Source organism: Mustela nigripes, chromosome 1 (genome assembly GCF_022355385.1).
Source record: "Mustela nigripes isolate SB6536 chromosome 1, MUSNIG.SB6536, whole genome shotgun sequence".
Lineage (NCBI taxonomy): Eukaryota > Metazoa > Chordata > Mammalia > Carnivora > Mustelidae > Mustela > Mustela nigripes.
The window spans coordinates 135,842,060-135,866,376 of record NC_081557.1 but is presented as its reverse complement, the minus strand read 5'-3'; the positions used below and the strand labels follow the sequence as shown (position 1 = coordinate 135,866,376).

Here is a 24,317-nt window from a genome sequence, read left to right as displayed (position 1 = left end):
AATGACTGCTTCTCTTTTCAGAGTAATAATGCCCCAGTTCATTTCAAGATAGAGCAATTTTCTATACTTTATAGTTCAGGAGTCAGTAACTGCTGACTTATTTTTCTCATAAAAGTTTTATTAAAAAAAAAAAGTTTATTGAAACACATCCATGTCCCTTCTTTTCCATATTGTCTATGGGTGCTTTTGTGCTATAATAGCAGAGTTGAATAGTTGCAGTCACTAGAGGTAGCATGGACCTCTTGCAAGCCTAAATTGTTTACTTTTTGGCCCTTTAAAAAAATGTTCTTTGGCCCCTAGCAAACAGAGCACTTACTATGTACTAGGGTTTTTGTTTCAGAGAGAAGAGAAAATGCATGTGTGCGTGTGGTGGGGGAAGGGGCTGAAGGAGAGGGAAAAAGAGAATCTTAAGCAGGTTCCACACCCAGTGGAGAGCCCCACACAGGACTCCATCTTACAACCCTGAGATCACGGCCCGAGCTGAAATCAAGAGTCAGATGCTTCACTGACTGAGTCACCCAGGTACCCCCTAGGTACCAAGTTTTAAAAAATATATTAAGTACAAATATTAATTTTAAAACTCATAAAAACTATATGGAGTAGATGTTACAGTACCTATTTAACTGAGGAAACTGAGGCACAGAGCGTTTTGTCCCAAGTCACAAAGTTAATAAGTGGTAGATCCAGGATTCAAACAAAGGTGGCTTCACTCCAATCTCTGGGCTTTTAACAGCTGTCTCATACTGCTGCTCCAATTGAAGAAATAAAGGAAATACAGAATTAAGAAAAAAAAAAATCCAGCACATGGAATATATGGTTAATTTATGGTGGACAGCCAACCAGTTTAGGTGAAAAGCAGAGAATTATTTAAATTACAAGAAAGAAGATAAGATACATTTAATTAGTTTTAGATTAATTATTGTAGTTTCTTTAGACTTATCTACGAAAGAGTAATTATAGGACTAAGCAAGTTTAAAAAAAAATTAGTTTTATTCGTCCTTAGAGAATTACTTATTTGAATTAGACCTGTATACACAATCAGGATAGTAATTCTGTAGGATAGTAGACTCAGGCTCCTTTTGTCAACTTCTCCATTTCTCTGTTTTTCTTTTTCCTTTCTGTTTGGTTCAATGTTATATCCATGGAACTGTTCCAATGAGAAATCAAAATCATTTCCAAAAATTTTGGTTCCTTAACTTTGAGTTTTCCCTAAACCTGTTTTATATTTTCTGCATCATTGTAGTAGAGAAATCGGTAAGCATTTATTTTGCTAATTGTTTGTAACTAAAACATGTGAAATAAAACAGGCTCAAGAGATTCTGACAGCTTGCTTATTTTTCTTGAAATTACTTGAGTTTGGATTTTTGACACAGTGGTCTAAAAAAGTTTAAAAATTATAAACATGCAACTTGGTAACTGTTTCTCCTTATGGAGACTGTAGTTATGACCAGAGCTTAGCATGAACTGATATTTGAGAGTGTGTCATGGTAACGCTTTTATTGAAAGACCACCATGCCATAACTGTTTTTATTTTTGGACTCAAGCTGTAATGTCCTTTCTCTTTTAGGGTGATAGTAGGTATTTCTTTCAAGATAGGAAGCGTGAATTTTGTTCATTATGAGATGTTAAAGTAATACTTATTCATTGCACCCAAATGGCCATATTAGCTATTAAAAATGTGTACATTTTCTTTTACTAGGCACCTGTGGAATATATGAGAAATTAAAGAGTATTTTAAAAAGGGCATCTTGTCCTAAAAAGAGATTATAATCTGGTTAGGAGTAATAGAATAAGTATACAGATGATGGCATTAAAAAATGCAGAGTAAGGTCAGTTTCACGTAGGACACTTTACACACTTATGATACGTTAGACAGTATTGCATTATTGAATTATCTGTTTAGGACAGATATGATATAAGTTGATATGAACTATAGTAAACATTTGCAACAAACAGTGCTGTAGGACTTAAAAAGGAAAAGGACATTCTTTTACCAGTTCACCTTGGAATGCTTTACAAAAAGATGTGGACTGGATTTTGAGTAGATAGGAAAGATTAGATTATAATGAATACTGAATATTCCTATAGCACTTGGGTTTTTTCAAACACTTTCAAAAATCTAATCTGATTTTATAACAACCTAATAGAACAAGTAACATTGTTTTTCTCATTTGAAAATTAATTTAAGATAAGAGGTTAAATGTCTTCGGTGTACACAAGTGATAAGTGGTGGTGTTGCTCTTAAGGGTCTTCAAACTCAGAATCTTCTTAAGTTTTCTGTTGTACCACCCTTTAAAGAGAAGAATGGAAAGCATTAAGCTAGACTCATTCTGCCTCAAACTCAGGAAAAAAAAGTTGGAAAATAGGTGAGAGACAGGGAGGTGTTCAGACTCTGGAGATCCTTAGATGCTTGAGAATAGATTTGAGGTGGGAGCAAGGCAAGAGAAAATGAGTGGACGATTATAATAATCCAGGCAAAGCAAGATTATGGCACAGACCTGGGTACCGGTAATGAGGTTGGAGGGAAGTGTTTCGATTCAGGATACATTCTGAAGACAGAGCCAACTGCACCTGTTGATGAACATAATGTGGGGTCTTGAGAGAAAGAGTCAAGAATGAATCCAAAATTTAAAACTTGGATTTAAAAATTTCAATTTCAGTTTAAATTTATTTTTAGAAATTTAAAAATAAAATTATAGGGAACCCAGAGACGAGCAGGTCAGATTTGAGTTTTAGGTGTGTAGAGTTGAGATATCAATGAGCCATCCAAGTGGTGATGTCAAATAGGCAGCCGAACACATGAGTTTAGAGCTCAGAGTAGAGTCTGGACTGGAGATATGAATTTAGAAGTGATCAGAATGGAGGTGGTATTTATAGAGGTGAGACTGTGTGCTGAACCATAGGGGATTGCAGATAAAGAAGAGAAGAGGTCTCAGAACTTGGCTCTGAGGCACTCCAGCATTCTGAAATCTTGAAGATGAGGAGGAAACAATAAGGCGCTTGACATTGATGTGGTTACTTTAGAATAAGGTGAAATGAGGCTGCTGAATATGGGAAAGCTGTAAAGGCATGTTGAAACGTAACTTGAAAACACCTTGGAGAGATTTTTTTTTTTTTTTTCCTAGACCATGCTATAGGTATAATAGTATGTTAGGCATAGAGTAGTTCAAGAAAGTCCATCATAAAACAGTGTAGTCATTAAACATTTTTATTTATTGGATGAAGGAATGTTTATGGCTGTCACAATAACAGTGAGAAGTAAGTAATAGGGAGTCATTATCCTTATTTTTGACATGAGGAAGCTGGGACCAGAGAAGGTGAATGAGTTGCTTCTGGTTTTACAATTCGTAGTAGACTTCTTTTGGTTACTAACATCAAGTGAATTGTCAATACCTGCTGTATTCCCTGCTGTCGGAGATCTTGATAAGTTTCTAAAAGTGTATTTTATAAGAAGAAACAAATTAGAGATCAGAATAAAGTAAAGTAATTGATGTTAAGGAAAATAGCAGAAGAACATTTGAACACGGGGACACAGCCTTCACGGACATGAGGAATCACTAGGTGCTGAAGAAATGACTGGACTGAGAATCAAGAAACTTGGATACCAGTCCTGGCTGCTTAACTTTCTGAAAGCCTTGAAACCAGTTTCTCAAGCTTACTGTGTTGCTGAGAGCACAGCTTTCATGTAGGAAAGGATTTGTAAACACATTAAAGAGGCCTGGGAGGACATAGATATAATTAACTTCTGGGGGGCAGGTTGGACTTGGAGGAACAACTATGGGAGACTTTTACTTTCCTCTTCAGTATTATCTGGTTTGTTTGGAATGAACATGTGTTACTTTTTTTTAGTTTCATGAAAAAGACAAAAATAAGGAAACCTATAAGAAAAAGTTCAATTAAGCAATTTCTAGACATCAACAGAAAGATGTAGTTCATATCCATTTGGTATCCAAGTCTACAGTTCCGCAAAATTAGGGAGTTTGAGTAGAGTCACTAAAAGCAGTTCCAACTGTAGCATCCTGCCATTCCATGGAAAGCCACACGTTTCAGGATGTGGGCCCTTTCCTTACTACTATATAAAAGGGAATCTTTAGACTAATATGTCCAAGAAAATCAGGTAACTGAATGCCTGGTACATTGTAATAATGAACTTGTAATGTGGATCTAAGTAATTTAATAAAATAATACACTATTTCACATAACCATAATAACCACTTGAAACAGTTACTGTTGTTATCACCCATCTGTCATTCAGTTTTACATATGAGGTCATTGGAGCTTCTCAAGATTAACTGACATGCCTGTGATCACACAGCTGCTAAGCGATGAAACCCAAACCTGAGTTCTGAGCCTGAAATCTCAAACACTCAGTCTTTCTTGGGGGGTATACCTTCCTTGATGTGGGGTAACGTTGATTTATTTCCATTTACTAAGTGGGAAAATCAGAGTTTACTTGATCAAGTGCCTCATTTCTGTACTCTCATCCCCTTATTTCTTTTCAAGTTAACTTTCCAATTTAACTAAACTAAAGGTTCACTTTTCCTTTCTGTGCCTCACGCGCTTAAAAAACTACCTCATCTGGGGTGCCTGAGTGGCTCAGTGGGTTAAGCCTCTGCCTTTGGCTCAGGTCATGATCTCAGGCTCCTGGGATCGAGCCCTGCATAGGGCACTCTGCTCAGTGGGGAGCCTGCTTCCCCCACTCTCTCTGCTTGCTGCTCTGCCTGCTTGTGATCTCTGTCTGTCAAATAAATAAATAAAATCTTAAAAACAAAAACAAAAACAAAAACTGCCCTCATATTCTTTAGTCCTAAAATGCGTTGTTCAGATTTTAATGTTTCTGAAACACAAATCTTATTATTTATGGGTCTGTTGAATGTTGAATTTTCTTTTTTCTTTTTTTTAAAGAATTTATTTATTCATTTGACCGGAGAAATCACAAGTAGGCAGAGAGGCAGGCAGAGAGAGGAGGGAAGCAGGCTCCCTGCTGAGCAGAGAGCCCGACGTGGGGCTCGATCCCAGAACCCTGAGATCACGACCTGAGCCGAAGGCAGAGGCTCCAACCCACTGAGCCACCCAGGTGCCCCGAGTGTTGAATTTTCTATAGAAAAATTAGAATCGAAGATATTCTTAAATTTATTATTTCCAAATCCTGACAATGAGGCATTAGACTTTCTGTTGACAATACTGTTATATTCTTTAACAGTCTAGCAACCCATACATCCAGCTTCCTTAACTTTCTTCCTGGTTGTAACACACTATCTTATTGAGATCTCTGGCTTGAGTCTCTGATACCCATTTCTCTCTTGTTAGTCAATCCCACGCCTCCCCACCCCCACCCCCAGTTCAGCTGCCTCCTTTGCTGCCTCCTAATTTTCATTCCAGAACTTGATTTGGGTTGTCCACCGTTCTGGTTTCCTACTCCGTTTCTGTGACCCATGTGAACAGTTCCCAAACCTGTCAAAATATCAGAATCACCTGGAGACATTTTTAAAATGACAAATTCTAAAGTATAGATCGGAAGTACAGAATCAGTGGCTTGAATTGAAACCGGAAATTTATACTGAAACACGTTGCTTTCATGCACTGCCAGACCAGGCATTTCTGTCCATGTAATACCTTTGCTGGAAGCAAGTTTCTATGTCAATTTTCTCCTAGTTCAATGGTCCAGGATCTTTATCTATGGTGGGAAGTTAGAGAATGTGGTATGATTCTGTCATGGCACCTTGATTTAGAAACTTTATTATTGAGAATTATTTTGAGAAGACATTCTAATCTCTAGAAACAGGTGTCCGTTTGCTCTTAGTGTTGTGTAAGCCCATCATAGTAAAATAGATTTAGAATTATAATCCCCATAGAGGTTCTTATTTCCCCATATAATGAAAAGAAAAATTGGGGGGGTGAGTTTTTTTTAATCATTTTCTGTCTTTCATCACATATAAACCACTTTGTGCATTGGGGTTTACAAAGAAATATTTTTAGAAAATCATCTTCATACCACATAAACTGAAGTAGTTATGTTTATTCCAGTTTTTGAAATAAGACATTTCAGCCAGTTTCCCAATGAATGTTTTTCTTATTTGAATAATAAGTCCAGATCATTGAATTTTTTTTATTCCCTTTGGTACATGATGAGTTTCTTATGATTAAAATATTCTATGAAAATAAAGTTATTTATGTTAATTTTATGAGTGACTATTTAATAAATATCTCCTCACTGTTAAGAATGGTATTAAGTGCTAGAGACAAACAGAACACAGTTTATATTCTCACCTTGCTGACTACTGTCTATTTTTATTTTGTGAAAAGAGCCTTTACAGAGCCGAGTGTTCCTGTTCGCCACCTCATGTTATTTTCCTAAGACAGCACATGCAGATAACTTTTGGAACTATGGCTTAATTACAGAGAACTGTTTAAAGCAAATAAAATGATATATAATTTATTCACCTGAGAAATTCAGGGCAAAGCTGATCCTGCTGAGGTATCAAAGTCTAGCTGAAAATATGTTAGTACTGTGTTCCAAAACAGAATCCCATGTTACCCAGACTTCCCTCCTGCATCTTACCCTTAATTTGCAGTTGTGCAAAATAACAGCTGTCTCATAGTAGCCATTTGAACTGAGGTACGATGTAAAACACTTATATTTTAGTCTATAATTATTTACAGCATACACTGTGGGAAGTTCCAAAACTGTAAGAAGTCGGTGCGGTAAATCTCCATAATCCTCTCATTCTTCACCTTCTTTAGTTGTTTAGAGCACCGGTAAGAAATGATGTTTAAATTCTTTTCAGGAATTTTTTTCCCTAATATTCATTTGATGGTACTTTGTATCTAGTTTTTATTTTTTACCATTTGTGAAATGTGAGCTTTTTCCTTTTCTTTTCTTTTCTTTTTTTTTTTTCCATTCTTACCCCAGAGCACAGCAGGCTTTACTAAAGATGTTATACTTATGCAGATTTGGAGGAGTCTTGAATTTACTCATATCATTTGTACTATATTATCTTCTCTCTCTCTCTCTATGTATATATCTATACACATAGATTCTGTGAAGTGCCATTTGTACTGCTGTTCAAACTCATCAAGCACTGTGGCTTCAGGAAGGCTCTCTGCAGGTCTGATGTTCAAGCCGGTGGAGATTTCCCTTAGAAAGAGACTGAGTGATCCCTCAGTTGAGACAGAGGCACAGAGCAAGCCAGAAGTGTGGGGAAATGCCAGTGCCTTCTTGAAGAGCTGGGGAAGGTCTGAGATTCTTGCACTGTTCTACAAGCTCCTTGCAGGCTGACAGGATAGGCTGCTATTGTTTTGCAGATGATGGCAGAAACTTCTGTTTTAGAGACAGAGACATTCAGTGCATCTGGCACAGCAAACACTGTGAACTTTGGGTTTGCGTGAGTTCTTCCTGCACACCGGCTCCTTAGGATGCCGAGGACTGAGCCAGGTGGGCGGCGCTAAGGCAGAGGATTCATATCACAACCGGGGCCCTGAGATTTGGGAACGTTTTTGTAACTTACTGCAAGGGAGCCTGCCCTAACTTTGATCCGGAGAGAGATGTTGTTATACTGGTCAGCGAACAAATGGGCCCTCTGCCCTGTCTGCATAGACTGTCCTCTATGTAGTGTCCTTGAAAAGGTAGTCTAGGACAAAGGACATCAGTACTCCTGCTCACAAAGTGTGCTCGCAAGAGACCCTTGGAGAACAGTCTCCCAATAGTCCTGAGCAATGAATACGCTCATGGTTTAAACAATTCTTAGAACTTTTTTGTCCTGTCTACTAATTCTGCTTTACTTGAGTTTACCTTGGAGTCTGTCTTTTTATATCATCTTTATCATAGTCAGTGTTGATGATTAACAGTCCAGCTAAAATAAAAATAACTAGGAGTACTGAGGAGAGGAGGAACAGCTCATCGCATAGGAGGTCCTCTTTCATACCAGTGTACTATATGGCAGGCAATATCGGCCTTTTACGACATTCTAGGAAACATGTCAAATAATAATAGCCTGACCTGGAATTTCCTTTTAAAGAAGATGGTCTGTGGGGAAAAAAAAAGAAAAAAAAGTAGTAAGGACCAACTATTCAGACAGGGCTAATAACTACTGAGAACAGATTAAGTCTTTCTATAGTGAAATATTGTGGTTAGGACTGGATGTTTAAGATGATTGAATGATCTGATGAACTACAGGCTTGGATCTTTCTTTGCCAGGTAATTACCTGCAGGAAGATGACTCTTTTGAAGTGAATTTTGTGTTAACTGCTCATATGATTGAGGTTCTTAATGCTGAAGATTATTTAGTCACCCCTCCTTCAATTTGATCAACTAGGAAACTGAGGCCCAGGAAGTCTGGGAGAGTTGCCCGAAGTTACACAAGAGAGAGGAGAAGAACTAGCATCTCATGTCTCCCTGTAGGGCATTTGTTTACTCAAAAGATATACATTATGTTAAAGTCAAAATATGAGAGGGGAGAGAGAGAGCAGAGAGAAAGAGAGAGACTGATCTTAACAGGAATTATAATCCTTACGTAGAAAAAACTCAACTTGTCACTGTAAATACCAACCCAAATTAGTACTGTATTTGGAAACTGGCCAGAATGTTTGAAGATACATTTCAGTTTATGACTAGAGCTTGGCCTTGGTGTGGAAAAATATTAATTGCCATTCAAAATCACTTTAAAAAGATGAATATCTGAGATGCAAATACAGGATCGCCTTAAGCACAAAAAACAAACAATTAAACCAATTATAATTTACCAGTGAAACTTCCAAGTGTTGAGAAATTGGCCTCGGTTCATGTATGGTGAAAGTCAGAGAATGTCAGAGTGGTTTAACTATTTTCATCTGTACTAAGAGGCTTGGCCATATTGAGCTGGAGGGGGTCTCAGAGGGCATCTGCTGGGATGATTTTTCTCCCCTTTGAGGGGCCAAGAGTCTTGGAACTCTGAGGACAGAGGGATCACTGAGAATGAAGACTTTTACTCTTATTTCTAATACAACCTCTATACTTTTGCCACATCTTGGCTTCTGTTACTTACAAAACAAACTCAAAAGCCAATATAATATTTTTTATCTTGAAAGGAGTTTGGGCATATGCATTTATTAAAACTAAGTTAAGATGCACTTAATGTTTGTGTTTTATTATATTTGTGTTTTATGGGAAAAACTGAACAATCAGTGGACTCAATTATAGCACGCTAAAATATTAGGGATGTTAAACTTTTGTTTAACTGTTGTTGTTGTTGTTGATGTTGACTTTAACATAACGTGCTGATGTCTGTGATTGATTTGGAAGTACACCCTAACTGAGGTAGATTGATGGCTGGAAGCACAATGAAGCAAGGATACTAACATGTTAATGGTAAAATGTAGATGGAGGACTTAAGGGTGTTTATTAAATGACTCTTTCAACTTTGTGCCATGTTTGAAATTTTCCTTAATTATTTGGGGGAAAACTCACCAATATATATAGTTCAACCCTCTCATTTTTCTAAGTGAAGAAAAGTGAGGCTCAGGGAGAATAAGGTTAGTCATTGGCAGAACAGGAGCTAGAACCAAAAGATCTTTAAAGAACTGGTTCTGCTTGTCTTTACATTCAAATTTGAGCATTTGCCCAAGACTTCTTCACATAAAATGTCAGAAAGGTCATGAGTTTTCTCAAAGATGAAAAAAGGCCTTCTACAAGATGATTGAAACTCCTACTTTTAGAAGGATTGATGACTCTTCTTTTCTTCATGTATTTTTTGTGAAAGCAATTTTTGGGCTTCTTGTTCAATACACTAGAATTGACTGTGGGCTTATATATTCTGTGGTATTTCTGGGCCAACTTTCCACTCTGTTTTTCATTCATATATAAATAAATGCATATGGTATTTCTTGATCAGTGTGTTTCTGTGAAAGTATGGAAATGAAATTAACATTTTTAGAAAAGGTCCATGAACTTTACATAGATTCTTCAAAAGCCTTTTCTGGGGGGGAAAAAAAAAGTTGGCTTTGCTTCTCATATTTGACTAGTATAAATCAAAATGAAGGACTACCTAAAAATGACCTCTCCTTTATTCGAATACTCTGCTAGAACATTTAGAGGGTCAGAATCTCTGGAGTCAAGGTTGGCTTAGATTTAAATTCTAGTGGTGATATTTCTAAGTGTGCAAACCTGAAGAAGTTACTCAAATTCTCTGATCTTTCTTCCTTAAATATAAAATGGGGATAATGATCGTACCCTACAAATTGTGGTATTTAGTAATATCAGCTCTAACAACTTTTATTAGTGGTAACCTCAGAAAATGCTGGTGAATGACTGGTGTATTTACAACATTTCATATTTATACTTTGTTTAATTCATTTTGCTTTTTATTTATAGCTGATATTTACTTTCACAGGGGATTATGCTTCTGAGTATTTATAGGATTTACATCTTCACTTCCTGTCAATAATGCATACACACTGTAATTCTTATAGTTGTTTGCACAAAAGTATGAGTCATCCATAAAGCACATTTAGGTTAAGATTAGGTTTATTTCATAACTGTTGTCCTTTAAAAGATTTTTTTTCTCTCTTAGGTTTTAGTGTTGATTACTGCTTTTCAGTTTCCTCTTAGATTTCCAAAATGTTAGAATTGTAGATGAGTACAACTCAAAAATAAAAAATGTAGAATTCTTAAAAAGTGAGACATCAAAATTTTAGTTTTCTAAAATACTTAAAAAATAAACTTAAAAAATTGCAATGTAAAGATGCTAATTTTTCATAGCAAGTGAATAAAGATACTGAGTTAATTGTAGATGTAATTTTAGACTAATGAAAATATTAGCTAGAGAGTTGTTGGGTAGTTATATTTTATCCACCCCACCATATATATGTGTGTGTGTGTGTGTGTGTGTGTGTGTGTGTATGTGTGTGAGTGACAAAATAAGCTATGGTACAGAATCATAAAATTTTGTGGGCTGGGAGGAAGCTTCTGGATCATCTGGAATTCTAGATTTTTAATTTTTATTTCAGGAAGTTTTTAAAGAATACTTATGTTTTGTTATATTCCAATTATATTAAATTAGAATCTCTGTGAATTGGGACTATTTAGTTCTACTTTTCAAAAGCACCCCTTGTGATTAATGTCAGAGTCATCATCTGGAGTGTGTGTGTGTGTGTGTGTGTGTTGCTTTTGCCAACATTTACAAAGGACACAAGAGAATGGATCTAGATCTTGGTGAGGTCATGGAGCTATTTACCTTCAGAACTGAAACAGAATCTTGGTTTCCTCTTAAACCAGTGTTTTTTCTAGTCTCCTGCACAGCTTTCTTTTGGCTACTCCAGAGTGTGTTATTTTTAGAGTTTGTGTCATCTCCAAAACCCTTGGAATAGATGTCTCATGTGTAGTCAGGTCTTATTTTGGGGGATGAGACTTAGGAATATCATACATTTGTGTTTCCTAAAACACTGGGGAATGAGTGAAGATGTTGGAATAGAGTCTAAATACCTGCACTGGACTGGACAGGCTGTTCCATAGAGTTCTCTTTGGCCAGGATAAAGTATAGTGCCATTTCTAGTTGGTCTGAGTTTAATGCAGTATATAGTAATGAAATTATATTGTACTTTATTCAGTAATAATGGAATATATGTTTATTAGATTAGTCATGGGATATATATTAAATTATTTCAAAGATGGTAGAATAAATAAAACATATTCTATAATGAAAACTCATTTAAAATAATTTTACCTATATTATGATATACTTATGATTTTGTTATTTATAAACAACAATATAATTCATATGCATTCTATAATTAATTGACTTTCTGTGTGTTCCAGAATTTTTTGAAATATGGAGGTATAATTTCATTACACTAAAGCTAATTTCTCATGGCAATACGGAAAAATGTGTTGATAACCCTTTTATGATATATTCTTTGAATAAATACAGCTCATTCTAGGTTTTCATCACCATTTCTTGCTGTGGTGGGATAATGTTGTAGTCTCAAATGGCATGTGGCCAAACATGGATGCAGTGTTAGTGCCTCTTGAAGGCCTTGTTTAAAACACTCACTCTGGGATACTACTGTGCTTCTTTACTTCCAGACTGACCACTGCTCTAAGCAGTGTTGGGGCAATGCCTGGGCTGCCCGAGCCCTTGAAGTTCAAGAAGAAGCACCTGGACTTCTCATGATGGGAGGTCAGAGTCAATGTAAGTGACTTCCTAATTTGGGGGGCTAAATCCCTTCAGTGATTTACGTCTGTATGAAGTCAGCCATATAAACGATTATTTTCAGTGTGTGTTTTATGTCATCATCATACCCCCAAATATTGCCACTGACTTAAAATAAAATTATGAAAGTGTTCCTCAAATAAATTCTTATGCATCTGTGGTGAAAAGCATAGTTTAAAGATGTGATGCATTCATTCCCCCCCCACACACACTTAGGATTGCCCACTGATATTTTCAATTCCTTGAAAATATTACTTTGAGGAAACTGGAGTTACTTGGAAAACATGCATCAATTATAGTTTAGGGAAAACTTAGAGAGTATAATTGAAAATTTTCTTGGACTTTAAAGCTGAGCATAAATAGACTCATAAATGCTTAAGTGGGCAAATCTACAAATATGTCTTTGACAATAGTTTTAATTTTGCTATAGTTTGAACATTGTTGGACCTTTTTGTTCAGTACAGATTTATTTCTTTTCAAATATATTACTTCATGAATTCCCAACCATGTAGGAATTCCCAAGGTAACAACTAAGTAAGATGTAGCAGAATATACTTGGTATATGTACAAATAGGTAATAAAAATAGTAGAAATAATGTGCATTTGTGATAAATTGCAGGGATTGAGTTTTTCCTTTAGGGAAAATTAATGAAGTTATGATGCTTATGTTAAGATGAAATTTCCATCATGAACAAAGAGAAGAAATTATTGTATACATTAAGTTTAATTCTCATCAAGTCCTGAGGATCTAAATCTCTTTTCAAATAGATTTTCTGTTTATAAGTTATAAAATAATGGTATTTAAAGATCATGTACAGTTGAACTCTTGAGCTCTTGTTCAAGTTTTATAAATATATACACACACATATATATGATTATATATATAGTTATATATGTATAGTTATATAGTCTTATATATATGTATATAAAATTATAATACTTCATTATATAGAAGGGAAAGCAAGGTTCTACAGTAAGTAAAGATTCAAGTTAGTTTCTATTTTTCTATATAATGGCTTGCATCTAACTCTGATAAACAACTTTGAATTCATATCACATAAATTAATGTTTAATGTATCGCTATTTCCTTAATTAAAACCATCCTATAACATGTTAAAATAACAAATACTGAAAAGAACATGGTATATAGAACAAAAAATCATACATACATTTTAGATTCCCATTCCCCAGTTTACTAGAGTGTCGTTTAAGTTCTGCGAGTGCCTACCCTTCTAGGTTGTTGTGAAGATGAAATGAGATGACACATGTAAAATTATTTTGTTCACTTTAAGAGGCTGTAAAAGATTTGTTGATCTTTTGGGTGCAAGACTTAGAACAAAATGCTTTACATATGGGTATTTTATCCAGCGACCTTAAGGAAGATTTTCTTCTTTATATAACTTCTATTTAAAGATAAAAGAGCAAGTAGCAAAGTAAGTAAGATATAGAGTAGGCTGAAATTCGCGGAATAACACAAAAATATTTACAAAAAGCAACTTTAGTTCCTTGGCATATCCTGGATCAGACTGTCTTCATGGGCCCTCCTACCTCTCCCTCCTCTACCCTTTCTCTAACTTCCCCGCTCCTCTTTCTCTCTCTCTGCATTCTCTTCTTCCCTCTCCCCTATTTTGCAAGGATGGTGGGACTTTCCTGATTGTCTCTTGACCTTATGTTTTGTACCCTGTAGACCTTCTTCTTTATCAATATTATGTCACTTAGAGATCCTGGCAGGTTTTGTAAAAAGTTTTTTTTGACATCTTTCCCTTGATGTTTTGTAGTAAGGGGAAGCTCTAAGCTGCTGGACCAGAAGAAGGAGAGCATTCTTTGGTCCCCAGTGAGTAATAAAGATACAGGTAGCATTGACAGGTGTGTCTAGCCACACTTCGGCTGAGGCTCTTCTGTGATTTGAAACTCTTTAGCTGTATCAATACCATTCAAAATTATAAAAAAAAAAAAACCCAAAACAAACAGAAAACCACTTTTCTAAAAACCACACCACATATTTAGAATGAAAACTCAGGGAAGAACAGAAACAGAAAAATAATGCATTAAAAAGGAAAAGTAAGCAGAGTTTGAGAAGCACATAGAAATCTGAATTGTGTAAACAGGATAACAGCCAAAGTTGAATTTTTTGGTTCGGAGGTGGAAAGAAGGTTCTTGGAGGAAAGAGAAAGACAAAGAGCAATCCTGGTAAGATGGGTTCTTTTTATCAGGATTGCTGCTGCTTGTCAGGGCTGATTTCAGAATAGTTGACTGGAGCCCAGGGAAAAAACACACACCAGTTGACCTGGGCCAAGCGCACTGGGAAGGGAGGAAAAGGCCAAAAATGAATGGGTAACAGGAGGTAAAGGACTTATTTATCTTGGCATTCGTAATTTAAACATCTTAAATCAAGAGGAGTATCTGTTTTGAAACTATATAAACTTATTAGAATCAAATACTTGTTGTGATTCTTTGTTACTAGTTGTTTGTTTTTTGAAACCTGTAGTTGAAAGAGTAGCTTAGAAAGCTGAATATCTGCGTGAATATTGTTTACCATTCAGTAATTACCCTAAGGCAGAAAATTGGCGTTGCTTTTTCTCCCTTGTTCCCTTCATTTCTTTATTATAGTCATCTTTTGCCTTCCCTGCCTTTCTTCCCATGTCTCTTCTTGCTCTCCTTCCTTGTTCTCTGTTCTCTGTCCCAAGATTTTAGAATGATTTCTGTAGACGTACACGCCCTAACTTGACCATGGACACCTCAGAAGTATTTTTCTCAAACATAACAATCATAAGGAATATCAGCTTAAAGGGGATTCATGTGCCATGTTGAATTTTTAAATTTTCCCTGTTGCTTAGACACTGGTGCTGGTAAAGACATGAAAGTTAAAAAACAGGGCATTACTTCAATAATTTGGATTATTTGTTAGCATTGATTTAGGATTTTCAGAATTATATGTGTAAAAATTAGGATTTTTGGAAAATGATCTTTAGACAGAGCCTACTCCTCTGAGGGTTAGGATTTGGTAGCCAGCACAAGATTCTGGAAGGTCAGCCTCGGGTCACTTGAGACTTTTTTCTTTGCCTGGTGTTCCACATTGTAGTGTTCTGCAAGCTGCTGTAGCATACCTGTCTCTCAGGTAGGGATGCCATTAACTAGCCTGTACTTGTCTTTGATAAATTACAAGAACTTGCCCCCTCTGAGCTCAAGAATCCTAGTAATGCACTTTTCCTTTCAGGTGTGGCTTGGCACTGACGCTGGGCTGGGTTTAGGCCCCAATTTGCCACCCAGGATCTGTTGCAAATGTATAAATAGTAGAATCAGATGCAGTAGCCCTGCTTCCAAGCCACAGGGCAATGGGAAAAATGGGAAGTTTTCCCTAAAATATTATCAGATCCCCCAAATACAGCAGATACTTTTTTTTCACTCTTTGTCAATAATCAGAAGTTGCTGACTTTTAGAATTAGCAGATTATCACCATTTTATGTATCAGATTTCAAAGTTTAGTAAGTAAAGTACTTATTTTAAGTAAAGTATAGTTATGATCTTAATTATTGGAAAAGTGAATTTGAAATATCAGAATTGTTTCTATGCTATTTAATGAAGCTTTGGGGTAGGAAAATAATAGAATTTTCAAATGAAACTTAAATTTAAATGAGAAATTAGATTTTGAATACTATCATAGTTCAAAGGGTGGGTGGCAGTAATGACAACTTTTGCCAGTCTTGTAGCATCCCAGATGCTCAGATACCTTAGGAGCCTGTGAATTGCAGTAGAAGTAAAATTTCATGTGTGAGTGTGTGTGTGTGTAGTTCCATCTACCATCTATACTTTTTAAACAGAGGAATTCAGGTTTTAAGGCATTACTGAGGAGATAGTGAGGAGGATGGAAGTTTCTGGCTAAAAATTTCATACTTAAAACTGTGATATTCCTCTGAAGTGCATTTAAAAATATGGGCAACTAGACAAAACCCCTCAAGAAATCAAATTTGGATATCCAAATCAGGTTTGATTTGGATATCATGTGATTGGCCATTTGCAATTGGCTGTAGTTCTTACATGAGGGGACAGTAAGACCAGAGGGGTATGTAAGATGGGGTGGGAAATGGGAGACTACTGTGTCTCGGGAAGCAGAAGCAGAGTGGTGAAACTTTAGTATCTTTTGGATCCAATTTGCACAGTGTGGTGTTGAAATCACCTGAGTCTCTGGAATCCCTGCTCTTGCCCTTGACATCGTAGCTGGCAATAGCACCATATGTTGTCTTCATGGATTTTTAAGCTGGAGTGGACTGTTGCCATCCAGTGGGGCCTGGTCAAGGCCACGAGCTGGAGGCCAGGCTCCAAGAACTCCCAGCCGGACATCTGTGTTGCTGACTGTTGTTTCATTAACTTTGCAATAATGGAACCTCACGGTTTATACAATGGAACAAGTACGCTTTGGATTCTACTTATTAAGTCACGATAAGGCTTTATTGGACTAGATGAATGGAGTAGACTAGGTAGGTTTACACTCTTTTTTTTTTTAATAAAAAACAAAAAGTAATAGCTTTGTCCATTGACTATTCACGCTTAATATTTCAGTTTTGAAATGCGAATTTGTTGTTATACTACTTAGTTAGAAAATAGAACAGAACTCTAAATTTCAAACAAACAAACAAAAAAACCCACAAGTACATTAAAATCTCAATTAGGGCGTAGAGGAGGGCATGGCTTTGGGAAGATAGATACTAAAAATCAAGTCAAGGATATTTGCTTCCTCTCTCACTAATTTTTTTCCTTAGACTATATTGTGTAGAAATATTGAATTTTTGATTCTTATGTTTGATACCAAGGGGGGACTTCAAATCAAGTTTAAGGTAAAACTAAAGTAAGAATCATTATGGTTATCTCTAGGACATGTTAAGGGTGTTCAATTCTTTTTTAGAACTAGAAGTTTTAGATAGGCCGGCTGGCCAGCCTTCCTTCCTTCCTTCTTTTCTTCCTTTCTCTCTTTCTTTTTTTCTTCTCTCTCTCTTTCTTTCTTTTTCTGCTCTAGTTGTTGTATTAACAGCTATAGACCAAGTGACAACATCATTGTTTTTAATAAAATGGATTGATAAAAATGGAAGGAGATTAAGTATTTCAGGTTCTGGCTTCGGTGCTAATATGGGAATATTGGTTTGAAGCCAGTATACTAAACATGCTAATTTACTGGTACTGTGCTTGAAGTCAGGTAAAGATTACCTCCTCTGAGATTGGTCATCAGGGGTAGTCGTTAGTCTCAACCTGGAGCAATTTTGCCCCCTGGGGACATTTGACAATGTCTAGAAGCATTTTTGGTTGTCACAATTGGGGAGGTGATCTGTTACTGGCATGTACGTGAGTAAAGGTCGGGGATGCTGCTAAACATTCCACAAAGCACAGGAAAGCCCCAGACAACAAAGGATTATCCAGTTCAAAATGTCAGTAGTGCTGAGGTTGAGAAACCCTGATCTACGTGTATTTATAATTTGGCTTCTTCCTTATATCTTTTCTTTTTCAGTTTCCTTCTTACTTTCTTTTTTTAAGACTTTATTTATTTGAGAGAGAGAGAATGAGAGAGAACGCCTGAGAGGAGGCAGGGTCAGAAGGAGGGACTCGATCCCAAGACTCCAGGATCATGACATTAGCCGAAGGCAATTTCTTAACCAACTGAGCCACCCATGTGCCCCTCTTCTCCTCTTTCTTAAATAGGTATGTGTAGCTTGGTGAGGGTAAGAGTAAGTGGCACTCACTACTTTGTGCTAATGGAATCTTTCAAGTCATTTCTCAAGGCGTGGTATTGTACAGAGGGAAAAGGGAGTCAGGAGATCTGTTGGGTAGCTGTGACTTGACCATGTTGCTTAAACTCTTTCATTTCTTTGTTTCTCAAATCAGAACTGAACAGGATCTAAGGTTTCTCCTAGTCCAACAAAGTTAAAACAGTTTGGCTAAACAATTTATTCAACCTGACATGAGCACCTCCTCTGTGTCAAATAACATACTAGAGTCTATGAGTGAAATGGTACAGAAGACCAGAGGCTGTGGTTCTGATTTCTAAATGCCTGTGATTTAACTGGGGAGACAGACATGTAAACAGATGTGACCATGCACCATGGTGAGCCTTGTAAGAAAAGTGTGATCGAAGTTCTAAAGAACAGGGAGTGACAGCTGCTGCTGGAGGTAAAGAGAGTTGGGTACAATCTCCTCAGAAGGAAAGTAGAACTTGATTGACTATTGGAAGGATAGAGGAGGGATTTCCCTGAAGGGGAGGAAGGGCATTCCAGGCAAAAGAGATGGCATAAGTAAAGGCTTAGAATTATGACAATCCTGGAATATGTTGAGAAGTTTCAGGAAGGCTGGAACATGATCACTGCATAAAATTAGTCTTCTTGTATTGCCTTAAAATACTTAAACCTTCCAAAAGAATCATGAAGCTGCAAAAAGTAAACATCCCTGCTTCACTCTGGACGTTACACCTTAGCCATTCATTCATTTCCAGTGGGTGCATCCCAAGTGCAACCAGCCTCCATTCCAGTCCAACCTGAGGATTCCCTCAGGCTCCCAGCTCTCCTATTTGTCTTAACTTGTGCCTCCCCTGCTGCTTTTTTGCTAACGTTGTTGCTCATGGTGCCGAAAAGTCAGGAACAACAAATCCAATTTAAAAAAAAAGTGCCTGATATTTTCCACCATCAAATAACCTTGAGGTAATTTTGAATTTTAATAACCTCCCTGCGGCCATGAACTTGGGTAATTAAAATTGCTGATTTAGTTCACAAATGCAGGTGCACCGAATAGAGTGCCATCCCGCTCAGCCATCCTAAACAAATAGAGAACATGATGGCAGAAGTAGTGTGAAGACTTCTGGCACAGATTGGCAATAGGCAGTGCCAGTTTTTGGCTTTGGGTAACCAAATGCTGCTCAGCATTGCCTAGCAAGCGGCTCTCTCCTTGGCTTCAGCCACCATCACACCTGATTTTCTTTTGTGTCCGTGGAAATCAGTATCTTCCTTTAGATGATGTCATAAAAGGACACACAGAGTATTGTGGGAAATTCATCTTTCTATCATCTGTAAAGAAGTAGAAAGAATTTGTGTGAGTTTTCCCTCAGCAAGTCTGACTTGTCTCAGGAGAAGTGAGTTTAAATGGAATAACTCCTTCGGTTGCTTTCCTTTGGAAATATCCTGATATAAAAAGAAGTTAGGTAGTAGATATTACAGTGACTGGATGAGAGTTCAGGGGATCTGTCCCCCAAGCAGTAGACTCTCTGACACTTCATTTCTCAATTTCTGAACTTCTTCTAGAAGTAAATCTAGTAATACCTGCTGTTCATTGCTCAGGACTTAGGAAGTAGTCTTATAGTATTTGAGAATTAAAAGTTTATATAATACAAGTAAGTATTTTTCCAACCTTGATGGCAGTTAGTTCCCTGTTTATATGATTAAATTCTAAGTAGTTGGATTTTTGGCAACCCCTCCCCCCTACCCCAAGTAGAATGTAAAATTCATGATTAACTATTCATTATGAATTTGTCAAAACATCACTTAATCTAATAAATATCTCAGTAAAGAGCTGACTTGGCTGGAGTTGAATTAGTAGAGCTTTGCTAATTTAGCCACTGAATTAAGCCAATACTTTTTAATCTGGATTGAGCTAAGGGGGATTGTTCAGAAATCAAGGCCAGGGGCATTTTCCCAGAAATCACAGGAGTTCAGTTGTCTTTATCGTGTTGGTAAGAGGAGTAGAAGGTACAAATTAATCTGTTCTAAGGCAACATGTCCCCCTTTGAGATGTATAGACCCCAGTGATAATAGCAAAGGAACTATTATGAAGATTTAATGGATGAATGATCAGTAAGTGTGATATGTGAGAATTTAAAATATTTTGAGTTCTTAAAGACTGTTCATCATGCAGTCGGTGCATATTTTTTTTAAATCATCAATTAGACTTTGTTTTCCCTATGGATAATTATTTATTGCATGCTTTTGAGCTAGAATAGTTTTGCTGCAACAGTCACATTCATTTACATGCAGTTTGTGGCTGCTTTTGTATTACAATGGCAGAGTTAAATAGTTGCAACAGAGAATTTATGGCCCACCAAGGCAAAATAAAATATTTGCTACCTTAAAGTTTGCTGACCCTTGCTTTAAAGAAATGATTTTTTGTAAACACAAACTAATTTCTGCGATTTAGGTAAATTCTCTCAGGGTCATTATTCACCTAGGTAAATGAAATTCTTTTCTTTTGAAGAAGTGGAACCCCAAATACTTTCTTTGCATCTTATTTGCTTTCCAATACTTGAGAAATTCTTTAAAAATGCAGGTGTTGAAAGAATATATAAAAGGAAATATGTCTTTCAGCTTTGTAGGCACTCCAGAAAACACATATGCATATAGTAATAAGGGGCTGTGAAGTGATCTTGAATAGCATGTCACCAGCTATATTTGGGAAATGAATAAATAATAATAACAATAGTAAATGTTTATGTTTGCCGAATGCAATCTTGTGCTGAATGTAAAATAAGAAGGTGCTTATTCTGTGTTAGACATTGTTCTAAGTACTCATAATTTTTTCAACAACTCTTTGAAGTAGGATAATTATTATTCTTATTTTATAGATGACATTTTTTAGTTGTGAATACATTTAAAGACTTTAGCTTGTAAGAAAGGCAACTAATAAAATGCCATGTGTAATTTATTGCATGGATTTGTTGATACAAATGAATAGTTATGTTTCATGACATTGAAAGCCAAGTCACTGTCGTCCATGACTAATGTATTAAGAATGGCAGAGAACTGTTTTAATAACTTAGGAAAGTTATCTTGAGTCATAATTTGGTAGTTTTCAGTTCTGAGCTCAGTTTAATTTTTAAGCTTCTTCTCAGCTTTGTTTTTTACCCAGGTTTCTGTTGAGTTCATTTTTCTCTTCCTTTAAAGTTAGTGCATTCAAGTGTGCCCGTACTGGAGACTGCAAGGTCTAGCCTTATATTCTGCTCGGGGGGTTGTTCTCCATTCAGCAGTTCATTCTGAGGAATCTTTGTGAGATTCTTCACAAAGAGAAAGTGGCTTGAGGCAAAGTCAAGATTTTTTTTGCAGGTGGTGGATAATTGAGAAGCAGAGGGTATAGTCCCCTGTATGGCATTTAGGAGGAAAGCGGAAGCTCTTCTAATTCTCAATAACAATGTGAGAGGAGTGACTGATAGAGTTTGACTGTAAGTGGACTCACGGGCTGGGATTTACCTTTGTGGGAAAAGCCGGGGTTGGGGGGGGGCATATTGTGGAGGAGGCAGTGAGATCCTTAGGGTTCAGTATTCCACATCACTTATCTCCACCTACTCTGCAACTAATCTTGGGCAAGCACTAAGGTTACAGTGAAGAGAGGTGAGAAGTAAAAGCAAAGAAGCCACCAGAGATATTTGAGATCAGTAGTTTCCCTCTTAGTCCACACTCATGTGAATCTCCCCTCCCAACCCTTACCTCCTTTTCTTAAAGCACTGCTATTTCAGCTCTTCCACATGTCAACATAGGCTTGTGAGTCTGAAATTGTTATTTAACCTGTTTCTTGTATCACCGTCTCTTCCAGATTTTTTCTTTATACTGGGACTTTCTCAGTTAATACTTTCTGTGGGTAGAAAGTGAGTATCCTCATCAGAAAGTACTCCCCATCCCTGATTCGCATCATCTTTATAAAGTTCTGTCTGTGTAACAACAGTTCTGTCTGTTCCATCTGTATCTATCTGTTTACATGGGAACAATAGGGCAGGTTAATAAATAGGGATGACTTAAAAACTTTTCACAATGGGGATGCTTGTCAGGATTTGCAGTAACCTCACCTATCTTGGAAGACAGAACTCGGACATGAGGTGAGAAATGGAGGCTGAGGACTGAGAGTGGGAAGGTGGTACTGTGTTTAGTTGGACATTCTGGCATCCACAATTCAGATGTCTCGCTGTCCTTTAGAATTCATGTGTAATCTGTTGTTGTTAAAGGACTTTAGGACAATCTGTTGTTATTAAAGGACTTGTCAGGAAAAAATATACTTTTTAATAGAGACTGAGAGCACGCATGAACAGGGAGGGCTACAGGGAAAGGGAGACGGAGATTCTGAAGCAGGCTCTGCACTCAGCGCCGAGCCCAGTGTGGGGCTGGATTTCGACGACCCTGAGATCATGACCTGAGCTGAAATCAAGAGGAGGATGGATGTTTTATTCAACAGAGCCACCCAGGCGCTCCTTGTAAGAAGAATATTTTAAAACATATATAATTTAATAATCATTAAGCCATTATGTATATGCTTATATAAATTAATTATAAATATGTAATACTTAAAACATTATGAATACATTAACAGTACCTTCAAATATATTAAAATTAGTAGTGTGTTATGTTCCCGTGAGCGTGAAAAAAAGCCTTCCTTCCGTTTTGTATGTAATGATTTGAAAATTTAAATTTGCTTTGAGACAAGCTTTTCTGCACTGTGGAAAAAACCTGTGACATTGAACTGTCTGATGTATGGCAGAGAGCTGTGAAAGCTACAGCTCAAGTGTTGATCAGATAAAATCCTATGCTTATCAGCTGTCCTGTAGGACACCTCGGGTACCTGGTACATTTACGGCTTCTGATTAGAATGCTAAAGCTGCTTTAAGTATATGATGTTGGGTCCCCAATGTTAGGTCCCCCAAAAATGGGTCCATGGTCAAAGGAGCAAGACTGATGCAAAGCAAAGGTCAAGCAAAGCTTTATTTCATGCCAAGCGTCAAGAATCAAACCCACCGTCAAACAGTACAATTGGTCGGTGCCGCCCCTTACAGAGAGGACTACCCCTCCCTGCTTTCCAGACTAACTTTTATAGAGCAAAGGCCACGTGGTTGGGCCTGGCCACACACAGGTGGCTAATTGAATTACAGTTCACCCCATAGTAGCTGTGGAAACTAGCCTATCACCTTGGTAGCTAGGAGACAGTACATGCCCCCACTGATTGAATGTTTCCACCTGACCTGACCCACCCTTGTATTTAGGCTGTTACCTGGGACTGGTTTCCCGGACTTGCTTTTAAGTAAGTTCCCCTGGGGTGGGCAGGGTCAATTTAAGCTTTACTGTATAACAACAAAATGGCTGTTCAACCGAGGTGGGGGGCTGCTCTGGCTAAATAGGCCCTTACATATGAAATTTCTCAAATTCTTGTATAAGACTTCATAGGTTCATATGGTACCGCATGTGCCCAGCCCCCACCCCCAAACTCCCAAACCAAAATCTGAAAACCAACCGGAAATCAAACCCTAGCTTTTCTCTTTCCTGTGTCTTGTTCTTCAAGCTTCCTTTGCATGCTGGTGGTGCTGTTGATGGAGGGTGGTGGGTACCTAAGGCACCAAGTAGTTACCTCAATTTCATGTTGCATAATTGTTCAGTAAGTTCACTTCTCTGTCTGATCAGTTTTTCCTCACAGACTCCCTGAGATGTTCTCTGGGTGTACAGGGGCCGGGAGGGAGGGCCGGCTTGTGACATGGCCCTCTCAAGGGAGAGGAAGTCTCAGATCTGAGTGTTTCAGGGTTCTCGCTGGTCTTTGCTTGGGGGTGAAAATTCTGGGCTTGTGTCCATTGCTGTTTCCTTGGCTGGTGTTCCCTGTGGAAATCAGGGACGATGAAGCTATGGTCCTACTGATGCAACCATGGTTGAAAATCCCAACGATGGCAGTCCATCTGTCTTGGCAGTCTGTCCTTCCTCTTTTAATTTCAGGATCACTTTGACTGCCGTAACTCCCTTGAAAATATTATCCAGCACAATCGACTACTTTTGTATCCTGCACAGGGCATGAAGAAGTGTCCTGAATGCCTTCCTTGACCCGCGAGGGTTGTGGGGGGCTTGGGAGAGCTAATTGGCGTTTTATTCTGAGTAGGTCCACTCCACTGGCACCCGCTCCTTTTCTACAGCCCTCAGTCTTCAGCTTTTCTTTCAGCATGCCTGAGCGGCTCCTCTCCCTGTGCTATTTCCACACTCTTGATGCCTGATTCCCCGCTGCTCCTCTTTATCCTTTAAATTTCCATGAGCTCCTTTTATTTCTCCTTTGTGTTTTGATGGAAATTCCCCTAGGTCATATCCACCTCCTTCTCAGGGTGGCATCCATCCTCACTCTTTCAGTGCAGAATGCCTGCTGGGA

The 24,317-nt window shown here is 37.5% G+C and overlaps 1 protein-coding gene across 2 annotated transcripts in view; it reads left to right on the top strand.

Moving 5' to 3' along the window:
* The window catches only part of TLL1 (tolloid like 1), a 213,074-nt gene that overhangs the window by 20,541 nt on the left and 168,216 nt on the right, over positions 1 to 24,317 (top strand). Inside the window, exon 2 of one of the 2 annotated variants that reach the window (XM_059374213.1) lies at positions 12,059 to 12,164. The exons of the other annotated variant lie outside the window; for it this stretch is intronic. Within the exon in view, the coding sequence (XP_059230196.1) occupies positions 12,143 to 12,164 (22 nt within the window). The 5' untranslated portion in view covers positions 12,059 to 12,142. The remainder of the gene's footprint in view (positions 1 to 12,058; positions 12,165 to 24,317) is intronic. 2 annotated transcript variants of the gene reach the window in all.